This window comes from Olea europaea, chromosome 13 (assembly GCF_002742605.1).
Source record: "Olea europaea var. sylvestris chromosome 13, O_europaea_v1, whole genome shotgun sequence".
NCBI classification, from domain to species: Eukaryota; Viridiplantae; Streptophyta; class Magnoliopsida; order Lamiales; family Oleaceae; genus Olea; species Olea europaea.
The window spans coordinates 23,346,323-23,373,253 of record NC_036249.1 but is presented as its reverse complement, the minus strand read 5'-3'; the positions used below and the strand labels follow the sequence as shown (position 1 = coordinate 23,373,253).

The 26,931-nt window shown below is 32.8% G+C and overlaps 1 protein-coding gene across 4 annotated transcripts; it reads left to right on the top strand.

The window, feature by feature from the left end:
* Positions 1-707: 707 nt before the first annotated feature.
* On the top strand, positions 708-17,213 carry LOC111407928 (nuclear pore complex protein NUP1). Of its 4 annotated transcripts, none has more exons than XM_023037652.1 (9): positions 708-1,273; positions 2,870-2,928; positions 12,152-12,318; positions 13,042-13,228; positions 13,427-13,519; positions 13,685-13,996; positions 14,086-14,161; positions 14,402-15,100; positions 16,684-17,213. In XM_023037652.1, the coding sequence occupies exons 1-8, from the start codon at positions 1,000-1,002 to the stop codon at positions 14,413-14,415; spliced, it is 1,182 nt and encodes a 393-aa protein (XP_022893420.1). In that variant the 5' UTR covers positions 708-999; the 3' UTR covers positions 14,416-15,100; positions 16,684-17,213. The 4 variants fall into 4 exon arrangements, with proteins under 4 accessions (XP_022893420.1, XP_022893422.1, XP_022893421.1 ...); XM_023037654.1 differs by having other exon boundaries at positions 12,152-12,282; positions 16,681-17,211; XM_023037653.1 differs by having other exon boundaries at positions 14,092-14,161; positions 16,681-17,211.
* The last annotated feature ends 9,718 nt before the right edge of the window (positions 17,214-26,931 follow it).

Genomic DNA, 26,931 nt, shown 5'->3' with positions numbered 1-26,931 from the left:
ATTATAACATAGAGCAATGGTACTCGTACAAAAATTATTGTATAAAACTCTTACAAAATACACACATCTGAAAAGTTTTTGATTTACGTGTAATATTATTTTATTGAAAATTGTGTGGTTAAAAGTATGAGAGAAAAAAATTTAATTTAATGTAATAAGAAATAATGGGGCTCAAACGGGGATTTAATATATTTATTTTAAAAACATTATTTCTGGTCAAAAGGCTAAAATCCCAAAATGTATTATAACATAGAGCAATGGTACTCGTACAAAAATTATTGTATAAAACTCTTACAAAATACACACATTCAAGATGAGTGAGTTATTCTTTACAATATTTTAATTCACTCTATCTCAAACACATCTATAAGAATTCTGAAATTTTTTCTCTCTAAAATAAGCATTAACCTATAACATAGGCTATTTGACCCAATTACCACTTTTCTTTAAACATCTAGATTTGATTTTAAAAGGTTGAACCCTAACTTCCAACTTTAAGGATCCTCCACCGCCCCTGCTCTAGAGCATTATGAGAGAGGTAAATCGTAGATTATGCTTCCAAGAGTAAAGGGTGGAAGGTTGTTTATACACTTGCACTTATCCAAAAACCAAATTCACATTTCAGGAACTTTTGACACGATAGCCTCAAACAAAACTGAATTTATCCGCCCTCCCTTTTACCCATTGGAAATGTGCAGCGAGGCTCTAGATTTGATTCTACTGCCTTTGTCTTGTGGTGAAACAAGACATCCGGCGTCTGCGATTCTCAAATCCGAATCCGCACTCCGCAGAATTGGGAGAAAATCAGTTCTGTCGCTCAAATACTCACGTGGATTTGCAGTTTTGTATGTCAAACAAAGAGATAGACACACCCCAACCAATTAGGCTTCTTGAATTTTGAATTTTTGTTCACTCTGTAGTCGAATCCAACCGCCATGAAGTGGTACGCTAGTAATAATAATTGAAAAGAGAAATTCATTTCCTTACCAAGCGGGAGTAATGGATGACACAAAAAAAACAGTGTCATTGTACGTCGACAACGGGTACGAAGGAAGAGGCGCCGGGGGAAAGTTTCGGAAACCGTCAGGGAGGAAGCTACCGGCCAAGCCTTATTACCGTCCGCCGCCGACCAATAATCAAAATGGCCGGGGCTGGTTGTCGAAAATTGTCGATCCTGCCTGTCGTCTTATAACTGGCGGCGCCACCAAGATCTTCCCTTTATTCTTCTCCAAATCGGCCTCCTCTCCCGCTCTTCCTCTATCGGAGAACAATGGTTAGTCACCGTGCTGGTACATTGACATTAAATTTTTCTTTTCATCCGTTTATTTGTGTTTATATATTGATATTATAACGATAGCATCTCAATACATTAGAGTTTGGGAAATAAATACAATGGAAAAGGGTGAATAATTGCATGTTTTTATAATTATTTGTGATCTTTTTGGTGAATTGGGGTTTTAAAGGTCCGCATTACACGAGGCTGGAAAATATATTTTTGAATATTCTTTGTATCTCATGTGGGTGCTAGGAGAAGTTAAAAAAAGAGAGTGGGTGTTTTTATAGTTCGGGAAAATCCTTTTAGACGCTACCAGTAAATCCCATTAAGCTTTGGTGGGCTTATCGTTGATGAGTTAACATTAAATAGGGTATTTAGTGTACTTTTTATGGAAGAAAATGGATAATGGTGCGTTATATTGGATCAAGACATAATTTTTTGATTGTTAGAACCACTGAAGCTGTAGTGTCACCCCCATGTAGAAGATTTTTACCTTTTTATCTGATTTCAATTTTACTTTACCTTTCAAGTTTTTATTACTTGGCTTTGGATACTTTTCTGGGAGCCTTAATTGATTTATTTTGTACACTGCTGGTCTCATTTTACCTGCATTATTGATACTACAGTTTATTGAACTAGGAATGCAGAAGACAAGCTTGTCATTGGAGAGATCTAGAATCTAGAATATTCAATTATTTAGATCAGTGTTTCCCAGTTAAAGATGATTTGACATGATGAAAATTAGTGAAGGTCACATTTAAAAAACCTACAGAACAGGAATTTTGTTCTCTACGTTGGTTTTTGCAAGACATGTTTCTCTTGTTTCATGTACTCTCATATCAATGTCATATGTTAGTAGAGAGCATAAGGGGCCTAGGCTATATATCTTTGTGGATGAAGAGTGAAAAGTTTTGGCTTGGAATAGATCACGGGAAGGCCGGGCATCCAAAGGCTGGTCATGATAGACTACTCATATCTCTTACTTTGCACAACTGCACTTGCATCACGCTGTATGGAATTTTTTTCCCTGTACGCAAAGAAACTAGCATAATATATATTTATGGTGACATCACGCTGTAATACTTGGGAAATATGAGTGTATCTCGCAAAGGTAAAATTGAAATTTTGAACGGTAATAAATTGAAATTGGTGAGAGCAGAAAAATGCAACCCTGAAGCAAATATACTATTTTCTAGTTTCTACCTGCATTGATTTTTGAATTAAACTACTTGTACACTTTGTGTACATTAAGTTTGACATTCCAAGATTCACCTCACAACAATGTCAAACTTATTGCAACTGTAGCAAAACTGTTGATTTTATTATATAAGAATATTTTGAATTAATTGAATTCAAGATAGTGTTAACATTTTGGATTGTATGGATTACAATTATAGCTTGATTATGATTAATGATATACCAGAAGCCTTCTTTTTGTGCAATTTCGGCTGATTTTCTTTGTGTTTGTATGTTGTGTTCTAGATCATTTAACGGTTCATTTATGTTTATGCTATTCGATAAAATCTTTTACAATATTCTGTGCTCTCCTTGTCTTTTTATCTGTTTAAGACTTGTATCTTTTTACCTGCGCAGATAGACCGGATGCTGAACTGCCAGCAAATGCTGAAGATAGTGTCAATGGCAGTACAAGTGTAAGTGTGCAACGCAAAAATAAATTTTCAATTTTTTTATGCTTGATTAAATATGTGCCTATGTGATAAGGTAGCAATCACTAGTCTATAAATTTAACATAATTATGACAGGGAAGTTTTGAAGAAAGCCAAATTACTTTTAGAACACAATTTTCGATTTCTCATTCTCATTTTTTTTTTTTTTTTTTTTTTGATAGTTATGTTTCTCATTCTGTTCCAATTATGAATCCTTTGGAAGGAACTCCCTAACATGATTAGATAATTTTAGACCATTTTGTTATAGGAAACGTATAAAGCCAAACTATGATGCACTATTCAACGCATCTTTAAAATTACTCCAGGTGTAAGAGCATCTCCAGGAGATTTTTTAGAAGTGAGATCCTCTTTATTCTAAAATGTCAAATCTGAAAAGTCATGCTCAAAAGACTTTATTTTTACTTTTTAATAGTTTGGCTGTCTATAACTCACTCTCTATTTGAATTTTATCATGATTATATCTAATAAAATTTCAAGTATCAATGCTCCACCGCATAAATATTTTACGTATTGACATCTAAAAAAAAGTATATCGATTGAAAAATGAGGGAAAAACTGTTTGAGGAAAGAGAGGTTTACTAATTTGGATTGGCTAAGGCTTTTAAGGAGGACAATACTAATAGGAAGAAGTAAGTGAATAAAAAGGAAACTTCTATTTCTTAATTTCAAAACTTATACACATGGCTTGTTACAAAATGGAGAGACCCTATTCCTTTATATAGGATTTACAAGAAATTTCTGGGCCACACATTTTTTTAGAGACTTCTAGGTCACATATTTACATGAGATTTCTAGACCACATATTTGAACTAGATATATTATAGGAAAATATTCTAGATATAGTTTTCAAAACCACATAATTTACTTGACACATTACTATATTATGACCACATCTTTTACTTAGATATTTACATAGATCTTTCTAGAAAATGTTTCTTGAAATGCTAGGCTTTGTTGGGCTTTTTATTTGAATTGAGCTTATGAGGAAAATCCTGAAGTCCATAATACTTGGTCCAAAATCAGGTTTACTTATCAACATCCTTTTTAAACTTGAGTTTGCTACTCCAAGTAGATTTCTTAGCTTGCGGAACACGTTATGCTTGAGTGGCTCTGTGAGAATGTCTGCGATTTGCTCTTGAGAGGTTACATACTTTAATTGCACCTTTTTCTTTGCAATGCTCTCTTACGAAGTGATACCTTGTATTGATGTGTTTGCTTCGATCGTGAAATATTGGATTCTTTGTCAATGCTAGTACTGATTTATTGTCAACATAGATATTTGTCGGTTCATCTTGTGAGACTCCAAGTGTTTTCAACAAGTCTCTAAGCCAAATCGCATGGCAAACACTTGAAGTAGTTGCAATATATATTGAGCTTCACATGTAGATAGCGACACGATCGATTGCTTCTTCGAGCTCCAAGTGAATGCAGTGTCGTCCAAGTAGAACATGTATTGAATAGTGCTCTTTCTATCATAAGTGTCTCCGCCCCAATTATTGTAACTATATCCAACAAGTTTGAATCCATTAGATTATGAATAGATTAAACCATAGTCAACCGTACCTCTGATGCTACGAAGAATCCTCTTTGCAGCTTTTATATGAGTCATGGTGGCTGTTTTCATATGACGACTGATGAGCCCAACTCCAAAAAGGATATATGTTCTTGTCATGTCAAGTATCTTAAACTTCCGACAAGACTCCTAAAGAGTGTTGGATCTACTTTTTTTACCTTAATCATACTTCGATAACTTGGTTCCGCATTCGACGGGGGTGCACCATTTTGGGGTGCCGAGAAAAGCCCGAGCCAGCCCGTGTGGCTCGTTGGCTCAGGCTCACAAGCCTATATTAAAAGAAAAAAAAAGATATATATATATACACATACATATATATATACATATACACATACATATATATATATATATATATATATATATATATATATTTTTTTTTTTTAAAAGGCAGAAGGTTGTTGCCTTGTTTGACAGCAACCTGCTTTCCTCTTTTTTAATATAAAAAAAAAAACCCACAACCAAAATCGAGCCTGTCGGGCTCGGCTCGAAAAGGTCCGAGCTAAAAGCTCGGGCGAGCCTAATCTTTTTAACTAAGCTTTTGCTCGGCCCGGCTCAGGCCCAAAAAAAGCTCGATCATTTTACCCCAGCTGAGCCCGGGCTCGGCTCGTTGACATCCCTAAAAGTACTTATCAATTTTACTATTCCATGCCTTTAGAGCTTGGTTCAACTCATATAAAGCTTTTTTTAGTTTTAAGATTTTATTTTCATACCTTTCTATTTTATATTCCATTGGTCGCGAAACTTCTTCTTCAAGATAACCATTAATTTTACATCCATTTGAAAAATCTTCCACTTATTTTGTGCGGCAAGAGAGATAACTAATTTTATGGTTTCTAGGTGAGCAACGGGGGCAAATACCTCTTTATAGTTGATCCCCGGCAGTTGGTTGTAGTCTTTGGCAACCAATCTTGTTTGTATCTCTTCATCTCTCCTTTAGCATTCTTCTTGGTTTTGTACACCTACTTGACTCTGATTGCTTTTTTTCCTTTGAAAAGAGTCAACTCCCACGTGTCGTTCTTCTCAATAGCCTTAATCTCTTCATCCATGGCGTCTCTCTATCTTTTACTTTGCGCTGCTTTTTCATATCCTATTAGCTCACAATCGACAAAAAGACAACAAAGAGAGAGATCATTTTGATTATCTATTACCTCATACTATCTTGTAGGCTCCTCATCTGTGGTGTGCTTTTGCTTGAGCTTTCTCTTTGTGTAGATGATGGCGAAGCTTGTCCCTGAGTAGATGATGTAGGTGGACTTGCTGCTCTCTATTCTCTTGTTTTTCTTCCTCAAAGAAAGGTAAGAAGTCATAGTTTTCTTTTTGGACACCCCAATCCCAAGTTCCTTCATCAAAATCGACATCTCTACTTATGGTGATCTTCTACTTACTTGGATTATACAATTTGTAGCCTTTAGAGCTAGAGTTATAGTCGATAAAGATATACCTTTCATTTTTATCATCTAGCTTGGACTGCTTTTGATCTAGCACATGAGCATATGCAATGCTCCCAAATACTCTTAGGTAAGAGATGCTGGGCTTCCTTCTACTTCATGCTTCTTGTGGTGTCATATTCCACACACTTCTAGAAGGTGATCGATTAGATAGGTACATAGCTCAATTAACAGTTTTAGACCAAAGTTCTTCGGGCAATCTCTTACTTTTGAGCATTCAGTGAGCTATGTTAAGAATAGATCTGTTCTTTCTTTCGGTCACTCCATTTTGTTGTGGAGAGTATGGAACCGTCAATGGACGACGAATTCTATTATTCTCACAATATTTCTCAAACTCTTTAGAGGTGAATTCTCCTTCTCTCTCTGATCTCTTGGCTGCTATGCTATAGTCACTTTCTTTTTCAACAAGAGTTTTATACTTCTTGAAAGTTCTAAAAACTTTTGATTAGACTCATCTCTTTCTACTAAAATCATCGATGAAGAGAACAAAGTAATTGTTTTTCAATCATTTTTCAAATTTCATTATTGTTTGTATTGATGATCTTATATTTTCAGAAAGTATAGAACAACATTTCTAACATATCAATACATTCATACATATTATCAAGAAAAATGGATTAGCAGCATTTGCTAAAAAGATTGTTTTATATCAAACAAAAATCCGTTTTATAGGTCACAATATTCAATTAAGGACAATTATTCCAATTTAGAGAAATCTAGATTTTACTGTAAAATTTTCTGATGAAATGTTAGAAAAACCTTCTCTCCAAAGATTTCTTGGTTGTGTCAATTATTTCGGAGACTTTATTAAAGAGATAAGATTGATCTTGCCCCTTTTTTCAAAAGATTACAAATGAACTCGGACCCATGGAGTCACGAGCATATTGTTGCTGTCTAAAAAGTCAAAAAAGCTGTCAAAAAATTCCATGTCTATCAATTCTTGATCCTAATGCCTCCATTATTGTTGAAACTGATGCCTATATTTAGGTTTTGATCTGATTTTTGTAAGAATTTCTCGTACATGATTTTTGCGAATGATGTCTTTTTCTTCAGGGCTGTAATGTTTTGATGAGATATTTGAATCTTGTACTGGAAGGTTTTTAGACAAAGTACTCCAAATAGTAATAATTTATTTAGCTGAAAAATACTTTTTAGTAAAAAGAGTAACATTGAATTTTTCTTCTTCAACAATCCATTCTGGAAGAATGGTTGAAAATTCAATTTTGAGGGTTTTAAATTTGAATTCAAAAAGATGATTAATAACCCTCTTAAGAAAGCTATTAAAAAGAGAAATATTAATATTTGAATTAATATGTATTGAAGAAATAAATCCTCATTTAGTCATTTAACGAATTTCTTCATTAATGAAATTAATGATTGAAATACCTTTTGAAGGTAAAATGTAATATATGATTGACTTTCACTAGTCTCAATGCCATTGAAATAAAAATTATCAAATATTTTGAATATAATATATTTAAATGTTTGAGAACAAGTAGGATCTCTATTGCTAATATTTTGATAAATATCTTCCGGAAGTTGTAAAACTTTCTTTATAAAACTTTTTCTTTTCTTTTTTAAAAAGAATAAATTTTTGAAAGAAAAATCTTTTGAAGGATTTTGAAGATTTTTTTCATCATTATTGAATTATTTTGTAACTACTGTAAAAAAATTTCGATAGTATTTTTAAAACATCTAATAATATCTTTATTACTTCTTTGATAGTAAGTAGTAAGAATTTCATCTAGATTTTTTTTTGAAATTTAAAAAGTTTTTTATGAATGTTGAATTCATAAATCTTTGGTTCAGTTCCTAAAAAGGAATCTGATTGATGGTGAAATTTTCCTTTATTCAAAGAAGATGATTCTTTGATTGAGAAATTTTGATCTTCAAAATTTGTTGTAGAGTTTCTTAGAAAGGGGTTTTGCCAGAAATTTGAATATTTTCTTAGATTCATGAGCCAGAAATTTGATTATTTTCTTACATTCATGATTTTGTCTCTAAAGACTGTAGAAATTCTCTTATGAGGAAGTCTGTAAGATAGTTTGAGTTTCCTTTTATATATAGTATTTTGAAATCAAAACATGACAAAATAGCTTGTCCTCTAGCAAAGATTTGTTTTGAAATAAGATTTTTGACGTCTTTTTGCAAAACTTCTTTAGATGTTTTGCAATCAGTCTTTAAAATGAATTATTTATTAATTAAATTGTTTTGAAATTTTGAAATACCTAATACAATAGATAAAATCTTCTTTTTGATAGTTGAATAGTTCTTTTGAGGACCGGTCCATACCACCATGAAACCTAACCAACTGTTCTCTAAGAAGCACCGATACTTGTAAACTTGTTACGTACACGTATCCGATACGTCGATACTCTTTGATACCCTTCGATACGTACTGGATATTTGTTGTTTAATTATTTTATATATTTTTATGGGCTTGTTTGAGCCACATTATTTTTAAAAAAATACATTTTTCAACAGTGATTTGATATCATTTCAATCACACATTCTTCGATAAAATAATATTACACGTAAATTTAAAATTTTTCCTTATTTTTTAACCACACATTTCTCATAGATTTGACATGAATAATGCATTTTTTTCTATAATGTGGTTCAAACATGGGCTATATTTTTTACGTATCCCATATGTATTTTTTAATTATTTTATAATTTTTGTATGATTTTTGATACGTATTTGATATTTCATGATTAACATGCACCTTCACTACAAAATATTACTTTGAAACTTTTTGTGCAACCTTTTTCTTCATCTAGTGCCATACTCTTTTGTACACATTACGAGAAGGAATAAAATAACTCTACCAGTTGAAGAATTGGTTTTCATTCATAGCAATTTGCGTCTTTTATAAAAAAATTAGATCTCTATTCGAAAGGAGAATTCAAAATATGAGACATTGTTGAAAACTCTTTTGATACTCTTGAAAGTGTTAGACTGCTTGAGGTTGCTAATTTATCATTAGACGAGGCAGAGTTCAATATTGTTATTTTCAATAATAATGAAGAAATTGTTGTTGATGTCGAAGGAAATGAAGTTTCTACAATTAATGATTAAGATAAAATGCTTTGGTATTTTATTTATTTTCATTATTATGTTTCTGTATTAATGTTTTTTAATATTAATAAATTTATGTCGAATTTTATAACACGTATCAGCGTATCCCAAATTTTTCAAAAAAGTCGTATCGACGTATCCGTATCGTATCGTTCCCGAATCACCTATCCATATCCGTGCTTCTTAGACTGTTCTTGACTTAACTCTTTTGGAATTTGTTTTAACACTCCATTAAAGTCTAAATCAGAGGCATCAGTTTCGACAATAATGGAGGCATTAAGATCAAGAATTGATAGACATGGAATATTTTTGACATTATGCTCGTGACTCTATGGGTCCGAGTTCTTTTGTAATCTTTTGAAAAGAGGGGCACAGATCAATCTTATCTCTTTGATAAAGTTTCCGACATAGTTGACACAACCAAGGAATCTTTGAAGAGAAGATTTGTCTAACATTTCATGGCGAAATTTTTCAGTAAAATCTAGACTTCTTTAAATTCGAATAATTGTGTCTAATTGAATATTATGACCTAAAAAGGGATTTTTGTTTGACATAAAACAATCTTTTTGGTAGATGTTGCTAAATCATTTTTTTTGATAATATGTATGAATGTATTGAAATGTTGTTCTATACTTTCTAAAAATATAAGAACATCATCAATATAAACAATAATGAAATTATCGTTCATAATTTTTTGAAATTCAAAAGGGACATTTTTAAAACCGAATGATATAGCGTTCCATTCATATTGACCAAAAGGAACATTGAAAGCAGTTTTGTATTTATCTTTTTTAATTTGAATTTGCCATAATTCTGGCTTCATATCAAATTTTGAGAAGATAACAGTTTTGAATAATCTATTCAAAAGATTTTTCTTTTAAGGAAGTGGATAACGAATCCATTAGAGCAGTATTAAGATGCTTATAATTGATTGCAAGACGAGGAGCACCTCTTTTAATTTCAGTCGAATTATTGATATAGAAAGCCGAGCAACTCTAAAGGGATTTGCTTGGACGAATTAAGCTTTTGTCAAGTAAATATTTGATTTCCTTTATACAAAAGTCCAACAATTCCTTTTTCATCTCTAACACGGTTGGTCCCCTATCCATATATCTTTCTAGAACTTTCTTGTTTTCCCATCTCCCACCCCTATCACTTAAAGTCACCTCGTGAGCCAAGGAGAGTGGAAGTGTGTAAAGTAGGCTCAGCTTCTTTGGTTTATAAAGATCTTGTAGTAGCCGAAGGTAGAAATTCTGCATATTTTGACCAATTCAAGGTGTACTTCTTGGTTGTGAATATTTGAACTGGTTGTTCGCTGTTTAAGAATTCTTGTTTGGGCAGTTTATATTAGGATGAGATTTCGTTGAAATATTAGATTCATGAAAATTAGAATTGTAAGGAATAAATTTTTCTGTTAAAAAATAGTATTTCTAACTTTCTCAGCAAATAGCTTTGGAAGTTCAGAAATAAATTTTTCTTTCCAATAGGATTGTTGATAGTCATCTCGTAACATAATACAAGACAAGAACATATCTTTATACCATCGGAAATATTGAAGCTTAGGACATCTTAAATTCATCAAAATATCATTTTGAATTTGTAATAAATTTGTAGGGGATCCAATGAAATGGTTAATAATAGTACAAGCTAAAACATTGTAACTATCATTAATAGCTTGGCTGTCTTGAGTTGTAATAATAGTTCCATTACTATCTCTTTTGACAGCGTTGATTATTGAATTTCTTTCAGCCTGGGATAGATAATTAATCCACCATTGATCAAGCTGTCTAGTAAAACCAATAATGATATTATTAACGGCGTTATTGGCATTGATTCCTTTGCCTATCTATGTTTTATAACACATAGTCACGGTCATGATGATATTGATAATTTGATATTCAGTAAGACCATCAAAATTCCACTCGACACTAGTTGCACCATCAGAAATCTTTTGAGGTTTTGCTTTTTCTTCAAAAAGCAAATCGGGTTGTGTAGATTTTGGATAATATGTTAGAAATTTTTTTAATTTATTGATAAAATTAAAATTTTCATCAATAAATTGATTTTCAATTTTATCAATCGTATTGATATTTTATTGAATGGCTAAATTTTTTAATTGAAAAGAGAGTTCTTTAAGAACATCAGATTCTGTTTTTAATTTTGAAGTTTCTGCTTTTCAAATTGAGGTAATAAATCATTTGGATGAAAGATGGTGGTTTTAGAATTGAAAGATTTTTACTCATCACTTTCTTTAAACTCTTTTTTAGAGGTTTTAGAAGTGACTTCGAATTCAGAATTTATTTAAATTTTGTTGAGTTGAGAACATAAAGATTGACGAGTAATGTTGGTATAATTGTTCTGAGCTCGAATATTTTTGATATCTTTAGCAACAATTTGAGAATCATCAAGTTGTTCTTTAGATATCCTTTTGAGAGGGGAAGCAAGAATTTCAATATTTATATGAGAAACCATAATTTCTTGCATAGGAGGATGAGAAGATTGAATATTATTATTGTTATTATTTTTTTCTATATATCTAGTTTTCAGATGTTAAGATTTGGTGAAAAGAAGGAAAACGGTGTAAACGAATTTGTAAAGATGATTTGTTAAGTTTGCCTGATCTTGTATACATTGTGTTCTTGGATAAGGTGATTAGCTTAAACTTCTGCCGAGGCGTGTGGTGTCTTAAGTATTTGGACAGTGTTTATCAGTGTGATAGGTGTCTAAGCTGAGTTTCTGGGATAGCTGATGAGTGATGAGTTGAATTAATGGTTGAATTTGGAAACGTTGGGATGATACGTGCCATCTTTATGCACTGGTTGCTTTTCCTTTTATATAGCATCAATTAGTTTTTGTTATCAGAGCCTAAGAAAGAAAAATGCTGCTGATCTAAGAAATTTACTGTTATTTCATTGTATTAAATATCAATACAACTGTCTGATTAAGAAAAAAAGCTTTACTTGTTTCATTCATACCTTTGGTTTTATTGAAGCTCTTTGAGTTGATTCAGTATATCTTTACGTACTCCCTTCTGTTTTAACTTGCTTATAATATGTTGAAAACAAGCTCAAAATCACGTGCATGCAGTCTCTACCTTTCAGATCTGCTGAAATAGGTGGTCCAAGTGAAGTTGCTGATGGATTGAACCTAGTTTTTGATCACAATGAGTTTGGACAAGACAAAGTAAAAACTTCTAGTGATGGTACTGACTTTTCCAGGTTCGAGCAGCTGTTGAAAGGAAAAACTTTTTCCAAGTAGGCTTTTCGTTAATTGACTTTTGTCTTATTTATTTTTACTTATTATCATCTCCGTAGTAGATATAACCTTCTGTAATTGGAATTTGTACGAAAGAATGGATTCAGTTGCTACACATGGTGATTTGAAGCTGGAAACCATTTTTTCCCTTGTCAGATATATGCATGATTGTTAGATTGAGGCATCAAGAACGTGACGTTTGGCCTATCTTGTAAGGGATTGTTGTAGTAAGGTCCAAATGAATAGTGCTTAGGAAAGATTTCCAGCCTGGTCGTGATGGATAAAGGGTTTGACGGCACCTCTCCTATTAGCTATATGCTTATTACTTTAGGGAGAAATGGCTTGGTTGCGTCGCGTACCCTACATCAGCTAATATTAGAGCAGGAAGTCTTGTGTTCGATAGAATGATGCCAAGCATCACTTCATTATGAACGTGGGCCTATCTCGTAAGGGATTCTTGACATAAGTCTCATATAAACAGTGCCTGGGGTGGATACTCTGGCCTGGTTGTGGGTGTGAAAGGACTTGAATGCACCTGTCCTTCTAGCTATAGCTTTTCGGAGAAATGGTTGCATCACCATGTATAAACCAAGCATCTTGCCATTTTTCCTTGAGCCACTTGCATATATTCACAGCACAATTGTAATTCAGTCAGTCTTATCTTAACATGTCAAGCATTCGTCAAGCTTCTATCATAATGCTCATCCTGCTGTGCTATGCAGAGAGGAAATCAACCATTTGCTAGAAATATTGAATTCTAGGGTGGACATGGAGGGGGAAAAGAAGAATCCTAGTGGAGAAGATGCTGAACGGGTTTTGTTGACACAAGAAATTCCTAGAACACCAGTTGAAGAAAGACAACAAGATACAAACAGACCTCTCATTGGAACTCCTATTCAAAAATCAGATGTGAGTGTACTATGGTTTTCCTGATTTGATTGGTTGCACGCATATTTGCTACTGTGGCTAATATCAAGGATATATATTGTATAATTTGTGTAGCTTAAACATTTATCTAAATATTCTTTTGGAGAAAATGCATTAGAATCTAATGCATGGAAGACTTTATTTTCTTGGCACAAATTATATCTTCATGAAACTGGACAGGTTACACGGTCACCAAAAATCCCTAGAACACCACTTGAGAGAAAGCAGGAAGACAGAGACAGACTTATTGCAACTTCTCTCCAAAAAGCAGATGTGAGTGCACTTCATGTCTCTTAGCCCACTGAATAGTTCTGCAGCTGTTGTCACTATTTTATACTTTTCAATAGCTGTAACCTAAATGTTGATGAAATTTTTTCTTTTTGAAGATTGTTTTACAAATATAATGCATGGAGGACTTTATTTCACAATATTTTACAGGTTAAAGATGCTATTGGTGCCTCCCCAGTTGATATTGCTCAGGCATATATGGGTAGTTGTACCTCAGAACGAGGCCATGACCCCTATAGTTTCATGTCAAAAAGCAGAAGAGCTCAACAATTTAGCAATGAATTTGCAACAAAGCCAATTATGCCACCCCCTTCGCCTAAACCATCCATTTGTTGGCCTGGTGCCGAGGTACATGATGGTCGTGGTTATGTAACACCGCAGAGTCAAAGAGGCAGATATGGACATTTTGATTTTCCTAGAACCCCATATTCTAGAACCATAGCATCCAAGTCTAGAGACAAGGTATATGAAGTTAATTGACTTTTGTGAAGTATGTTACAGTAATATTCAGAGACTGATAATTAAATTGTCTACATGATTTTGCTGCCCAGTTACAGGCTGATAGCAAGTTCCAGAATAGATCATCTACTCCCTTTCAGCAAGCTCATACATCCATTTATGGGCAGGTACACATTTAGGTTTTTATAATTAATGCATGCTAGCATAGCATAGTAATTTTCTATTTTCATGCTCTATTGATAACTTGTCCTCTAGAAGACGTTGTCATGATGTCCTGTATTATGTAATTAAGATTTCAAGATTGAGTCTTGAAAAGAATTTGACTGAATTATATGGTCCTAGTGAGGCTGAATATGCATGACATTGCACTTCTACACTGTCACATTTGACTTCTATTTTTAGCAGCTATGAAATGGGGGTGATGCAGTTGATAGCTATGGGTCTGTGGGGCCTATTCGTCGGATTAGGAATAAGTTTGCATCAGAAGTTCGACCGAGAGGATCTATTTTCCACAAATCATCTATAGATGCTCATCCTGAAATGGTAAAATCAACTTTTTCTGAAGGTCTCTTGCCTAGTACAGAAACGAAATTGGAACGTGGTGAAACAAGTAGTGCTTCTAAGTACATGATAGAGGAACCTGCTGTAGGTGGCTCTGAATCAGGATTCAAAAATCTAAATCAGTCTTCTTCTAGTGAGGCAGCTAGAAAAATATTAGAACATCTTGACAGAAACAAACCAACGCATAAAGAAAAGGCAGCTGAATTGAAGCTTGCCACTACATGGAGAAAAACTCCTGATGAGGCTTCTGATACCGTTCCCAAGGCAAATGTCAGCTCATTGCAGTTTGGAGAACTTGGTTCTCATAAGAACGCCAGTTTCGTCAGCCAGAAGATTCCCAGGGAGTTCAAAAATGATAGCAGCAATGCAAGTTTTCCAGTTCAATTTCAGGAGAAAGGCGGGGATGAAGTTAATTGGAATGCTAATGAAAATGCCAAAGCTTCTAATACCGGAGTGCTTTTTCCTAGTATGATCCCTGGTTCCAATGAAATACCGACTTTTGGTTTTAAGAAAACTTTTGATCCCCAGGTCAAGAATTTGGACAAGGTACTTTGTTTCTGTTAAGTTACTGTTTGATCTTAATTCTTAATGGATGTTAGTTTTTGCTCTATATATGCCAATGTGTAGTTTAATTAACACGTTAGTGGTTAATTTGTCATGTCAATGTATAAAGTTTAATTTCATAATAATAATATCAATGATCCAGCTTATAACAACACTAAAATAATAGCTACTGGCTAAGTATCACCACATGCCTGCAGCCACCTAACTAAAGTAGCAGAACTCATAGCGCTATGGGCTATTAAAATGCTGTTTGATCAATCTTGTTCGGTACCATGTGAGCCTGATGTTAACTTGTTAATCCCCAAAATAGTAGTGATTGTTCTGAAACGTAGGCTCTGAAGATTACTGATTATACACTTTCACCCCCCAATTGATTGCAACCTCAATATCAAGATCAGGAAAATCTTTATGACGATTCCTCAGCGCCCGATTTTGTGCAGTTTGTGTGAGGCTTTAAACTTGTCCTTGTTAGATTTCTAGTTTCCGTGGAATAGGTTGTCGTATCTCCTGGTTTATTTTTTGGAGACTCTGAATTGATTTTTGTTGCTCTTGATGTAATTAATGAGCTAGCAAGCAAAGTTAAATATTAATTTATGGAGGTCATTCTCCTCTGAATCTGTAGTGCCCACGCTACTCAGCATGGGATTTTAATTAAGAAAACAGTTAAATGTTAAATAGACATGCATACTTGAAAACTTGCTAGCTCATTAATTTATGGTAGCCATTGGCCCATTAGGACATGACTGTCGTGTTTTTTGCAGCAAAAGCAGATACTGCTCTGATTATATCCTGAAAAATTTCTAGCTCTTAGACACCCAATTGTTATAAACTTGTATCTGGCTGTGTAATAGAGAAGTTTTTGGTCAAAATTAACCAGCTTTTAACTGTGGATTTGCTATATGTATTCTTGCTAACTTCGGATAAATTTTTCTTGTCATCTGTGCAGCAAAATTTTAATTGGTATCTGGCAAATTAAGCAACCTTGTTCTGTTTTGTCTGGTTACTTTAAAATAGTTTTGGCTTTTTACAAGTTTGAATAAATTAATTTAACCATTCCTCACTTAAAAGAGGTTTCTAAGTGTAAGATTGATAGTATTGGTATAAACATTAAACATTGTTTGCTTCTCTTTCTATAGCAGTTTGGTTCCGATTCTTCTTGCATTATTTCAAACTAAATTTTTGATAATATAGTAATATCTGAATCAAAAAGGGTGTGTCTATAGCCAACTTCCAGTCTTGGAATTGTGACCAATTACTTAATTTGGCTTAATAATGTATTGAACTTTTTAACTTGGATTTAGTTACGATTTATGTAGTAAGCAGTAGTGAAAGATGTAATTTCTGCTCGGGCTCTTCGTAGCTTTCAAAAGGTAGTACACGACGTGTAATTTCAATGGATGAAAAGCTCAGAAATGTGTCAGCAGCCAGAAATAAATCTTGTCAACTTTACTGTGCAAATTATTGTTTTGCAATGTCTTAATTGCACATGATTTTTGTTAAAGATTTTGACATGCTTGAATGCTATGTAGTGGAAAATCGTTTTGACAATGCCATTTTTGCAGAAGTCTTTCGTCATAACCAGCAATGGGCAGAAGGAGATGACCAATCCCACTGGCCTTGTGCCATCCAAGGATCAGTCGACTCTTTCTCATGGAAAAAAAAATCAATTTTGCCATCAATTTCCATCGGCAGGCCCAATCCCTATGCAGTTTCTTCTGATAATGGCCGTGGCTTCACTTTCCCCGTTTCTGCAAGTTCAGGGTTCCTCTCTGAACCGCCAACTCCTTCTATAGTGCGTTCATCTTCAACAAGTGCTCCATCTCAGCCAAAGGATGTGACTGCTGCTGTTCCTTTTTACAGTTTTGACACAAATAAGTCTACTTGTCTTGTTTTCTCATTTCCGTCTACAAGCAGTATCTCAGAACCCCATGCTTCTGATCTTAAGTTTCAGTTTGGATCAGATAAGAAGGCTAGATTATCTTTTAGTTCCTTAGGGAAAGACACCATCTGCTGCTGATCATGTGGGGTTAGTTTTATTAGTTTCTTTTTCTACTGTTACTGTTTTTATATCTTCTAATTTTTTCTTCGACATCTTTTACAATACTTCTCAGTGTATTCTTACTGATATTTTCATTAATAGTTTTTATAATTTGTTTCTCACTCTCTAACTTCTACGAGTTGATTCATCTTAGAGTTCTAAATCGAAAATAAGTTTGTCTGGCAGGTTTTGATGGATTAGCTCGTTTTTGGGTAAATAAATGGGTTTGTTTAGCCTCTACTTATAGCTTTACCAATTCATAAGCTTCTTCTAATGAAGCTTGTAAGTTTTTTTAGTGATTACAATTTGCAAGCATCAACAAGTTTTCTTTCAGTTTTTTCATTTTTTTTTTTTGGACTTCCTGTTCTATAAAATTAGTGTTTTAGAATTGATCTCTTGCCTTCACTGGGGAGAATAAAAACTTCACGATGTAGATGTGGTAGAAAAAATCGTAAGCACGGTTCTTTGAATGTATGACTATTGCAGGGAACCATAAGGTTTTCTTACCATGTTAACTGTGAAAAGTTTTTATATCTGATAAGTGTTTTACGTTGTTAAAGTTATTTCGAAAACGGGTTGATATAAGTTTTATCATCTATATAAATGAATGAATTTGATTATTATTTTGATCGATGTATGAATTAGTAATCTTAACAATAATCCCAACTTGTTTTGTCTCGTTACCATGCCTGCGAGACAAGCCTTTGGCCTGGCTATTATTTTTCAACTTTTTGATTTTTAATTTTTTAAAAATCGAAGAGAAACCAATTACTAAAAGTCTCAATGAAATGAAATTTTAAACAAAACCGTGTAGGAATTTAGTGTGGATCGTTGCTTATTAAATAAAACAAAGCCAAACAAGAACATAATTTTAGTATGGAAACATTAAGCCCCTATTTTGTGGAGATTAAATTAGATTTTTAGTAGTTTTTGATAAAAGTTGAGGAAATGTATGGTGTTGAATGCATGAAATATATGGTTAAAATTAATTGTTGATTTTGATTTAAATTAAAATTAAAATTTTACTTCGTACCAAACATGGGCTAAATCTATTCATCAAAAATAAATGCACATGTTCATCTCCATAAAAAACAAGATAACTTGAAATTTCAAACTAGTCATACCCATATTTATTATTTTCAACGATTTCTAGCTTGCAAGGTTCACATAGATCCATAAATTTACATACGGATATTCGAAATAAACCTTGAAGAAATGGCTTATAGAGACATTATCTTGAATTGTCAAGTGGTGCAAATACACTCATCACTCGACAGAACTTGCTGAAGGTTTCATATTCTCCACCCTCATAATCAATGGCAGAATCTGAAAAAAAAAAAAAAAAAAATCTCCTTCATGTGAATATTATCTTTAGAATGAAACATATATTCTAAATGTTTAGTGTAAACTACTTTGCAAGAATTTATCCCTCTCAAGTCCCAACCAGATTACAACTTTTGCACCAATAATACACAGCCGTGTCTTCACCAGATGGGCCCTAATTGCATTAGAGTGGGCCATAGACCTGCGATTTGTGGTAGTATAACATAGAAAGTGGTTGTGTGTCTTCCAATGTTTTTAAGACGGATTTTAATATGAAAAGAAAGGTAAAATGAATTCTCGCTCAACTGACATGGATTTGACATTTCAGATTCTGTACAGCCGATCCATTCATAACTATCTCAATCTTATCACACACCCTACCCTACCCTACGTACACCCCAACAGAAACCAAAGCAAGAAGATGGATTGCCAGCCATTAATGCTGATCCCAAGGACGAACAATAATAAATCATTCCTTGGTTTCACACCACATTCTTCTCAACTTACACCTTCCACCTTCCACCCACTATGCATCCATTATTGGAGCATTTGTTTCTCAATCTTACTTTAATGCCATTTGATCAAAGGCTTGGCAGACTAAAAATGAACCTTGGGTGGGGCGGTCGTTGATGATTGACCACTGATCGTCGACAGTTTACAATTACAATAGCAAAATTATTTACTAATATTTGATTAAATAATATTAAAATTTCTTCAATTTATATATAAACGCACTAAAATCACAAAATCATAATTCTTCAATCTATCATCAAGTTCCAATTTCCAACACAAATTTACCATTTATAACAAATTATAGTTCACAAATATCACATATTCACATGAAATTTCCCACTTTTTATAAATCATAAACCTCACCAGTAGGCAGCAGGCTCACCGTCATAATTCATAAAACATAAATTATAAATCATAGATTATGAGACCATTCCCCAATAAAAATGGCATCCAAAAAATAACTTAAAAAAGAGAGAGGCTTAATGGCTCACACACAACCACGATAGACAATCACGTCGACCACTTGATGACAGTAGGCCACAACTTATGCACACTACAACAACCAGAAAAAGTAGATTTTGTTGTAGTGGCACCACTGTCCTCAAATTGTCCTCTAAGTTCTAACATCAACCAGGAAAAAAACGTAAAGTTAAATGGTGTACTAGGTACAAATGTTAAAACTAGCAAAGATTAAGATGACATAAAATCACTGATCAAGAAAAAAACCCAGTCAACTCACAAGGTTGAAGGTTCAACGACAACGTTGAGTCTATCAGCTGCACAGCAAGAGTGTTAAGATTTGAGGTTTCATCTTAAAATGTCAATCTTATTAAGAGTAGTCGTAGATAAATTAATAGGCCTAATTTTAAAAAAAAATAATAATAAATAAATAAAATTAAAATTCCCAAAACAAAAGGCCCAAAATTTAAAAAATAAAAAATAAAAAATGGCCCAAGTTCAAAGGTTTCTCTTTTTCCTCCTTCCCTAATCCATCTGGATTCAATCTTCTCGACGGCGACTGCAAGTCTGCAAGAATAGCGACATCCAACCTGTAAATTTTGATGTAGTTAGCATTGGCGGTTGCGCTACCTCGTCAAGTATTGGCTCTGTCTCTGGGTCCAACCATGACTTGTGAGCTATAACCGTTTGACCGTGCAAATTGACCTACTTGACCTGTAATCAAATCCAGACAAGCTTTACTATAGAGGCACATGGCCGATCCGAGCCCTGCAAGAAATCTGTGCTTGGTGGCTCAACCGAGCCATTTATTAAAAATAAAATAAAGGAGTTCAAGATTAAGGAGTAAACCTATACCAAGCACTCTTCACCGTTATGGATTAACCATGTCCAATCTTTGGTTGGTATTGGTGTAGATTTAGAGAGAATAGAGAATCAGCTTTAGCTGTGTTAAAAGAATAATAGTTACATGTGAGGTAAATTTGTATTTTCAGAATTAATCAAAATCAGTATTTCAACGTTTAATTAACAAGTGATTTATTTTATATATGTATACAATCTATACTGATTATGATCTCCATATGTATTATTAGTTATTAACATTTGTAGAATTGTAGAAATTATTTTTACTTGTATAGCAACTTGGAATATTATTAAATAATTGTCTAAGACAAAACATTCATATAATAATCATTTAAAAAAAAATTAACATCTGTTAAATCTTAAAATTTATAAAAGTAGAAAATAAAAGCATTGCCTATATGGTAGAGAAAAATAAAAATGAATTTATATTATTTTTCATGTGTTGGACTTGCAAAATTTGAAAATCACATAACTTGAATTAAATCAAATTCTGTTCTCTTAGTGGCCAAGAAGAAAAAGTAAAATGAATTTTTTTAGGGCTAGGGTTTGTTGTTATAGAATATCAATAAACGTAGAATACCAACTAAATTAAGACAGAAAAGCAATTAAAATTATTCCTTTGATGAATAATTGGAAAATTTAAAGGAAGGTTATATTAACACTAATTTTTCATTTGTTTCACCACTTTTTAATTGCATTAAAAATTTTTGATCTTTTCTTATTGCCGCATTTTGTTTGTGAAATCTTTTCCTCAATCTCTAGTAATTTCGTGATGGGTTGTGTCAAAATATTTTGTTATCATGTTTTGAAATAAGTGACAAATATTTTATTGGACTTTTGTATTTTTTAAGCTTTGAGTAAGTCCTTTTAGTTTTTACGTTCCCGTGGAACTTTTTGGATGGAAACCTCCATTTGGGACATATGAGCTAATTAATAAAAGATTGAAGACAAAAATACGACCTAAAAAATTTGAGAAAATAAATATGAAAATATTGACCAAAAGTTGGAATGCAACAAAAGAAGTGTTTGGAGGCACAATAACCATCAAAATTTAAGAGAATTTGATAAGTTATCTTTTAGTTGCTTCTCAAAATCTGCTGGCGTAATTGTCAATTTTTAAAAATCTATTACATGTTTTTTAAAGTTTACCAAACTCCTAAAATAGTTGCGATTGTTCGAAAATAAGAAGTCGAGTTCTAAAAATAATATAATAAACATGACTTAAATGGATTATCTACGAAACATCCCATTTCACCACGATCACGGCCACCATGTTTTTTTACATGGAAAACAACAATTGTATTAAATGAATTTTGTGGATTTTATTTAACCATAATGTTATATTTCATTTTCATTCCACTCATGAGAAATTATTTATGTTGACAGAGGCACCTAAACCTTAAAATCCAAAAATAAAATAAATATCCCAGAGTAAATGATTTTTATATAGTTTAACGTTAATGTTGATACTTATGGTGATTTCTAGTATTTGAGGTTATTGGGGGAAATTATGAAACGTGAAATTTGACTGTTTACAGTTTCATAATAATTTTTTTTTTATTTTTTAATGTAAAAAACATGTTCATATTCAAACACAACGCTTTTGTTCATAGAAATGTAATGTATAACATTTACAACAATTTTACAAAAAAAAAAAAATGGTCAATAAGCAAATTACAAAATGCAATGTCATTAAACCGTTGTCATTACTAATAATAAAAAAAAAAAAAATTCTTTTACGGTAAAAACAGTTGCATTAGTAATTAACACTACACTTTTGTTGATAAAAATGTAGGGAAATCTGAATACGTTAATGAACTTCAAGGCACGAAAAACGTTATCTTTTAAGAGATGTTTCTCCCCTATTCAACAAAGTCACAATTGGGGTATGATAGAAAATCTCTCTCAGGATACAATGGAGGCGTTTGATTCAAATTGTGACTATTTGATCAAACCAAGAAGACACTCGAAAATAATTGATTGATGCCAAGAGAAAGAAGGAAGAATAAATTGTTTAATGTGTTTGCAAATGAGAATTCGCCCAGAATTTATAAAAACTGAGGCAACTGTTGCGCAGCGGCAAACACTAATCCCGTTGCGCAGCGACAAACACTAATCCGGGCGACAAATCATTCACAAAACAAAAATTAAACACATGCAAAATGATGAAAAATATCTAACAACTTTTTCTAGTGAACTTTGGTTTATATTTAATAAGCATAATAGAAAACACATAATTAGTGGGATGTCGTCATTATAAATCAAACATAACGATTTTTAATAAAAACTCCTCGACAATTGATCATAAACACAATGGTTTATTATTAAAAATTTTCCTATAGCGCGATATCGCTAAAATGTATAAAGCTGTTACCTATAATGATAGAAAAGACAATGATTTGGGGATTAAAACTACTGTAAATTAATATTACGGCAACGGTATTTAGTTACACAATAACCATTATTGTAAACGGGTTCTTTTGCTATGCCCGACTAGACACCTCATCCAGAGTAACTATTGATAATTTTGATTTATACATGTATCTAGACCACCAAAAGTGGCGTCTGGGAGAAATTTCATAAGCTAAATATTTTGGATGCGTTTGATTGTCAATATTTTTTTATGAAAAAATATTTTTTTTCCACCCAAATTTCTACTTTTGTGCAATTAATTGATATTTTTTCATGGAAAATATTTTCCTACTTTTGGTTACGTGATCATATTTTCCTCAAAATCAAGAAAAATATTTTCTTTAGGGGGTAGGATTTTATTTTCCAGAGAACATGTTATCGCCTAGAACTTATTTTCTCTCTATGCAAATTCCATTACTGCTATCAAATACACCCTTGTTTCTAGGTGTTAATTGAATATTTTAGGAGAAAAACTCAGGAAAAGACTAAAAGGACAAAAAAAGGATTGAAGATGGACAAAATCTTTAATTATGGGCCAAAATATCAAGTTAGGAAGTTGAAGGACTCCCATTAAATTAGTGGAGGATTTGGGCTTAACAATACAAGGATTAGATGACCGAATTGCAGAAGCTATAAAGTTATAAACATTTGTCATTGCAAAGGTTTAATAAACCTTATTGTGGCTGGTCTTTGTCCAAAGACTCAAGAAATCTTGGGAATTTGAGATAACAACACTAGTAGGAGTGTAATTGGAAGGTCTTGCTGGAGAAGTTAGTTGAGGCATAGGAATTAATATCTCTGTTCTTTGTGATTCTACCTCTTATACTTAGTGTTAAGTGTTTACTGTTTTGAGAAAATTGTATAAATGCATTGGTCATTGGTCATTGGCCCCTATCCCCTTGTCTGCCTGCAGTACTTTTATTGAGTGTTCTTGTGTGTTCTTGAAATTAAACTTGTGCACTATGTATTATCTTGGTGTGTTTTTGACATGGCAATTGCTAAGTTTGAAGTGAATATGTGTGATAGAAGAGGGGACTTTAACATGTAGAGCCAAAAAATGAGGGCTATTTTGATGCAATTGAAATGTGCTAAAGACTTAGATAATTCTTGGCCTGCTGAAATGACCGCTGCTAAAATAATTGAGTTAGAAAAAATAGCCTGGAGTACTATTTTCTTGTACCTGTCAAGACAATGTGATCAAGTGTATAGGAGAAACTAAAACCGCTGAAGAGTTATGGACCAAATTGAAAGCTCAATATGAGCCAAAGATTATTCCAAACAAATGTTTTTTGCTAATACAATTCTTTTTTATAGATCCTTCTGTTGACTTGGATGAGAACTTGGATAGATTTACTAAACTGGACCAGGACCTTGCCAACTGTGATGAGAAATTATTAGAAGATTAGTTGGTAGTGGACTTGTTAAACTCCATCAGTGATAGACATAACGACTAAAGAATGTTTTAGAATATGACAGATAAGCTTACCACATATATCATCATAAATGCCTTAAGAAATAGGGTTCTTGAATTGAAATTAGATTCTATCAACCATCAAAGTGGATAAAATCTTTTGATAGAAGGTAAAAGTACTGGTAAATCTAATTTTCATTCAAAATTTTCAAATGACCCTAAGAAAAGAAACAATGACAATGAAACTAAGGCGAAGAGAAAGAAATGTTATTATTGTGGTAATTTGGGTCACTTTGCAAAAGAAAATGATTTGAAAGGAATAAAGTTAAATAAGGGTAATGTTATTATTATGTCCTCTGATAAGCATCAATTTGTAATGGCCTAGTTCTTGCAAATGTTGAAAGGAACCTTAATCAAGAATGGATTCTTGACTCAGGTTTCTCTTTCCACATGTGCCCTAACAAAAATTATTTTTTGGACTTTGAATAAACTAAAGGAAGCCAAATTATCATGGGAAACAACATGACCTACAAAGTGAAAGGTATTGGAACAATAAAATTACTTTTCGTAAATGATAGAATTGTTCCTGAATTAGAAAGAAACCTTATGTCTCTAAGAATGTTGGATAACATGGAGTTTGACATAAAATTGGGTCAATGACACATTATAATCTTTAGGGGTAGTGATCTAATCACCTCTATCCCAAAGATGCATGGTTTATATTTTCTAAATGCAAAACCATTATTGGGACTATCAGCAGCAGTTTTAGATGATGAATTTAATCTTGCAAAATTATGGCATTGTAGACTTGGTCGCATTTGATTGAAAGGTTTAAAGGCTTTGCAAAATAAAAGAGTATTTGGAAAATCAAATATTGGAAAATTGTCTAATTATGAACGATGATTGATTGGAAAGCAAGTTAAATTGCCTCTCTCTTCTAGTACTCATTAATCAAAGTAAATTTTAGAATACTTACATGCTGATTTGTGGGGCCCTGCATCCACTTATATATTGTCTGGTTACAAGTATTACTTTATTGTAAAGGAAGTGGAGGTTAAGATCCTTTGTATTTTGTGTTTTATGTTGATGATATGCTTTTTGCTAGTGCCAATAAATTTGAAATTGATGATATCAACCACAAATTAAAATCAGAATTTGATATGAAGGATTTTGGTTCCGCTAAGAAAATACTTGGCATGCAAATCATAAGAGATGAGAAATCTGATTGCTTGTTCTTAAGTCAACAAGAGTATGTTAATAAGATCTTTAAGAGGTTTAATATGTTTGACTATAAACCTATGACTTTGCCCCTTGCTAATAACTTTATATTAACATCTGATTCGTGTCCTAAACCAGAAGATGAACTTGAAAAAATGTCAAAAATACCTTATGCTAATGCTATTGGTTCAATCATGTATTTAATGATTTGCACCAGATCTGATTTGGCTTTTAGTATTAGTGTTTTGAGTAAATTTATGGGAAATCCTGGTGAAATTCATTGGGAAGTGAGATACTTAAAGGGTTAATCTAATTTAGGATTGATGTTTAAAATGGACAAAGAGGGAGTAATTTTAAAAGGTTATATAGATTTTGATTTTGCTGGAAATATATATGTTGTGCTTCCAAAATTAAGCGAAAGGAGTGTTTTGAAATAGCAACTCTGTGAGTGGAGCATATGGCATCATTCTGACTGTTTGATCTGTCTCTTGAAGCTTCCAGCCTTATAATCTTAGGATGAATCTTTGACTGGATATAGCGTGAGAATTTTTCTAAGTTATGCAAACCGACTCTTCTCTCTCTCTCTCTTCTTGCGAGAATGCCTCATTCTTGGTGGATTAGGGTTCTTAGATTTGTGAGTTTACATTATTTAAATGGTTATGATCTCTTTGTGAGGCTGTAAATTGAGAGAGAGGGATATTATTTTGAGTTGTTCTTGTGGATTTTGAGTGATCCACTGTGATCGATTTGTCTGTTGTAGACCCGTGTATTCTGGGCTGATTCCTGCGTGGTTTTGGAGTTGTTTTTTGTGGCCCTTAAAAAGATGAGTCTTAGTGACTTAGTCTCTTTTAATATTTGCAACACTTGTGTACTCTTTGCTTTTGGTTTTTGGCTATTATAGTGAAATCGAGCTTTATCCATTTTAATGGATACTCAACAGGGGATTAGGGGTTAGAAGTAGTCACGAACCTCTTGGGCTTCAGTCGAAAAAATCTGTGTTGACCTTTACGTTTTTGCACTTATTCTATACTGTTTTAAGTTGTGGTTTTGTGAATCCTGGTTAATTATTGAATGCTCCTTGACTTATCAAATTATATGGGTTGAATTGAGTCTTCTAATTAAATTGTAATTTTAGAGGATGATTCTTGCGTAGTTTACTAGATCAAAGACTACATGATAATTTTTGGATAGGTAGTGAATTAGGAAAAGATCGACTAGGTCAAACTTTTGCCCAAGAGTATATATACACCTCTAATACCCAAGAGAGGAAATATTAGAAAATGTTAAATAATTTACACTTCGAATATCTTATTATTGCAAGAATCAAATCTACGTATTTATCATTCGTTGTGTTGAATTCTTATTTTAAGTCTCTATTTGTCAATGTGCAAGATATTTTATTTGGACAACATAAACTAATTTTATAGTTTAAGAAAACAGAATTTTTAATTTTTTGAAACTTTTATTTGAATTAAAGGTTCCATACACTTCTTGCAAGTACTTATCCATAGTTCACAAGTGCTCTCACAATAAAAGGTAATTAAAGTTAGATGTGTTAAATGTATGTGTTATGGTATA

Bases quoted from the DNA above. Each gene is read 5' to 3' on its own strand.
- LOC111407928 (XM_023037652.1), top strand. From the start codon at position 1,000: ATGGATGACACAAAAAAAACAGTGTCATTGTACGTCGACAACGGGTAC. The intron at 13,520-13,684 runs GTGAGTGCACTT...AATATTTTACAG, and splicing joins CTTCTCTCCAAAAAGCAGAT to GTTAAAGATGCTATTGGTGC. The intron at 13,997-14,085 runs GTATATGAAGTT...TTTGCTGCCCAG, and splicing joins CATCCAAGTCTAGAGACAAG to TTACAGGCTGATAGCAAGTT.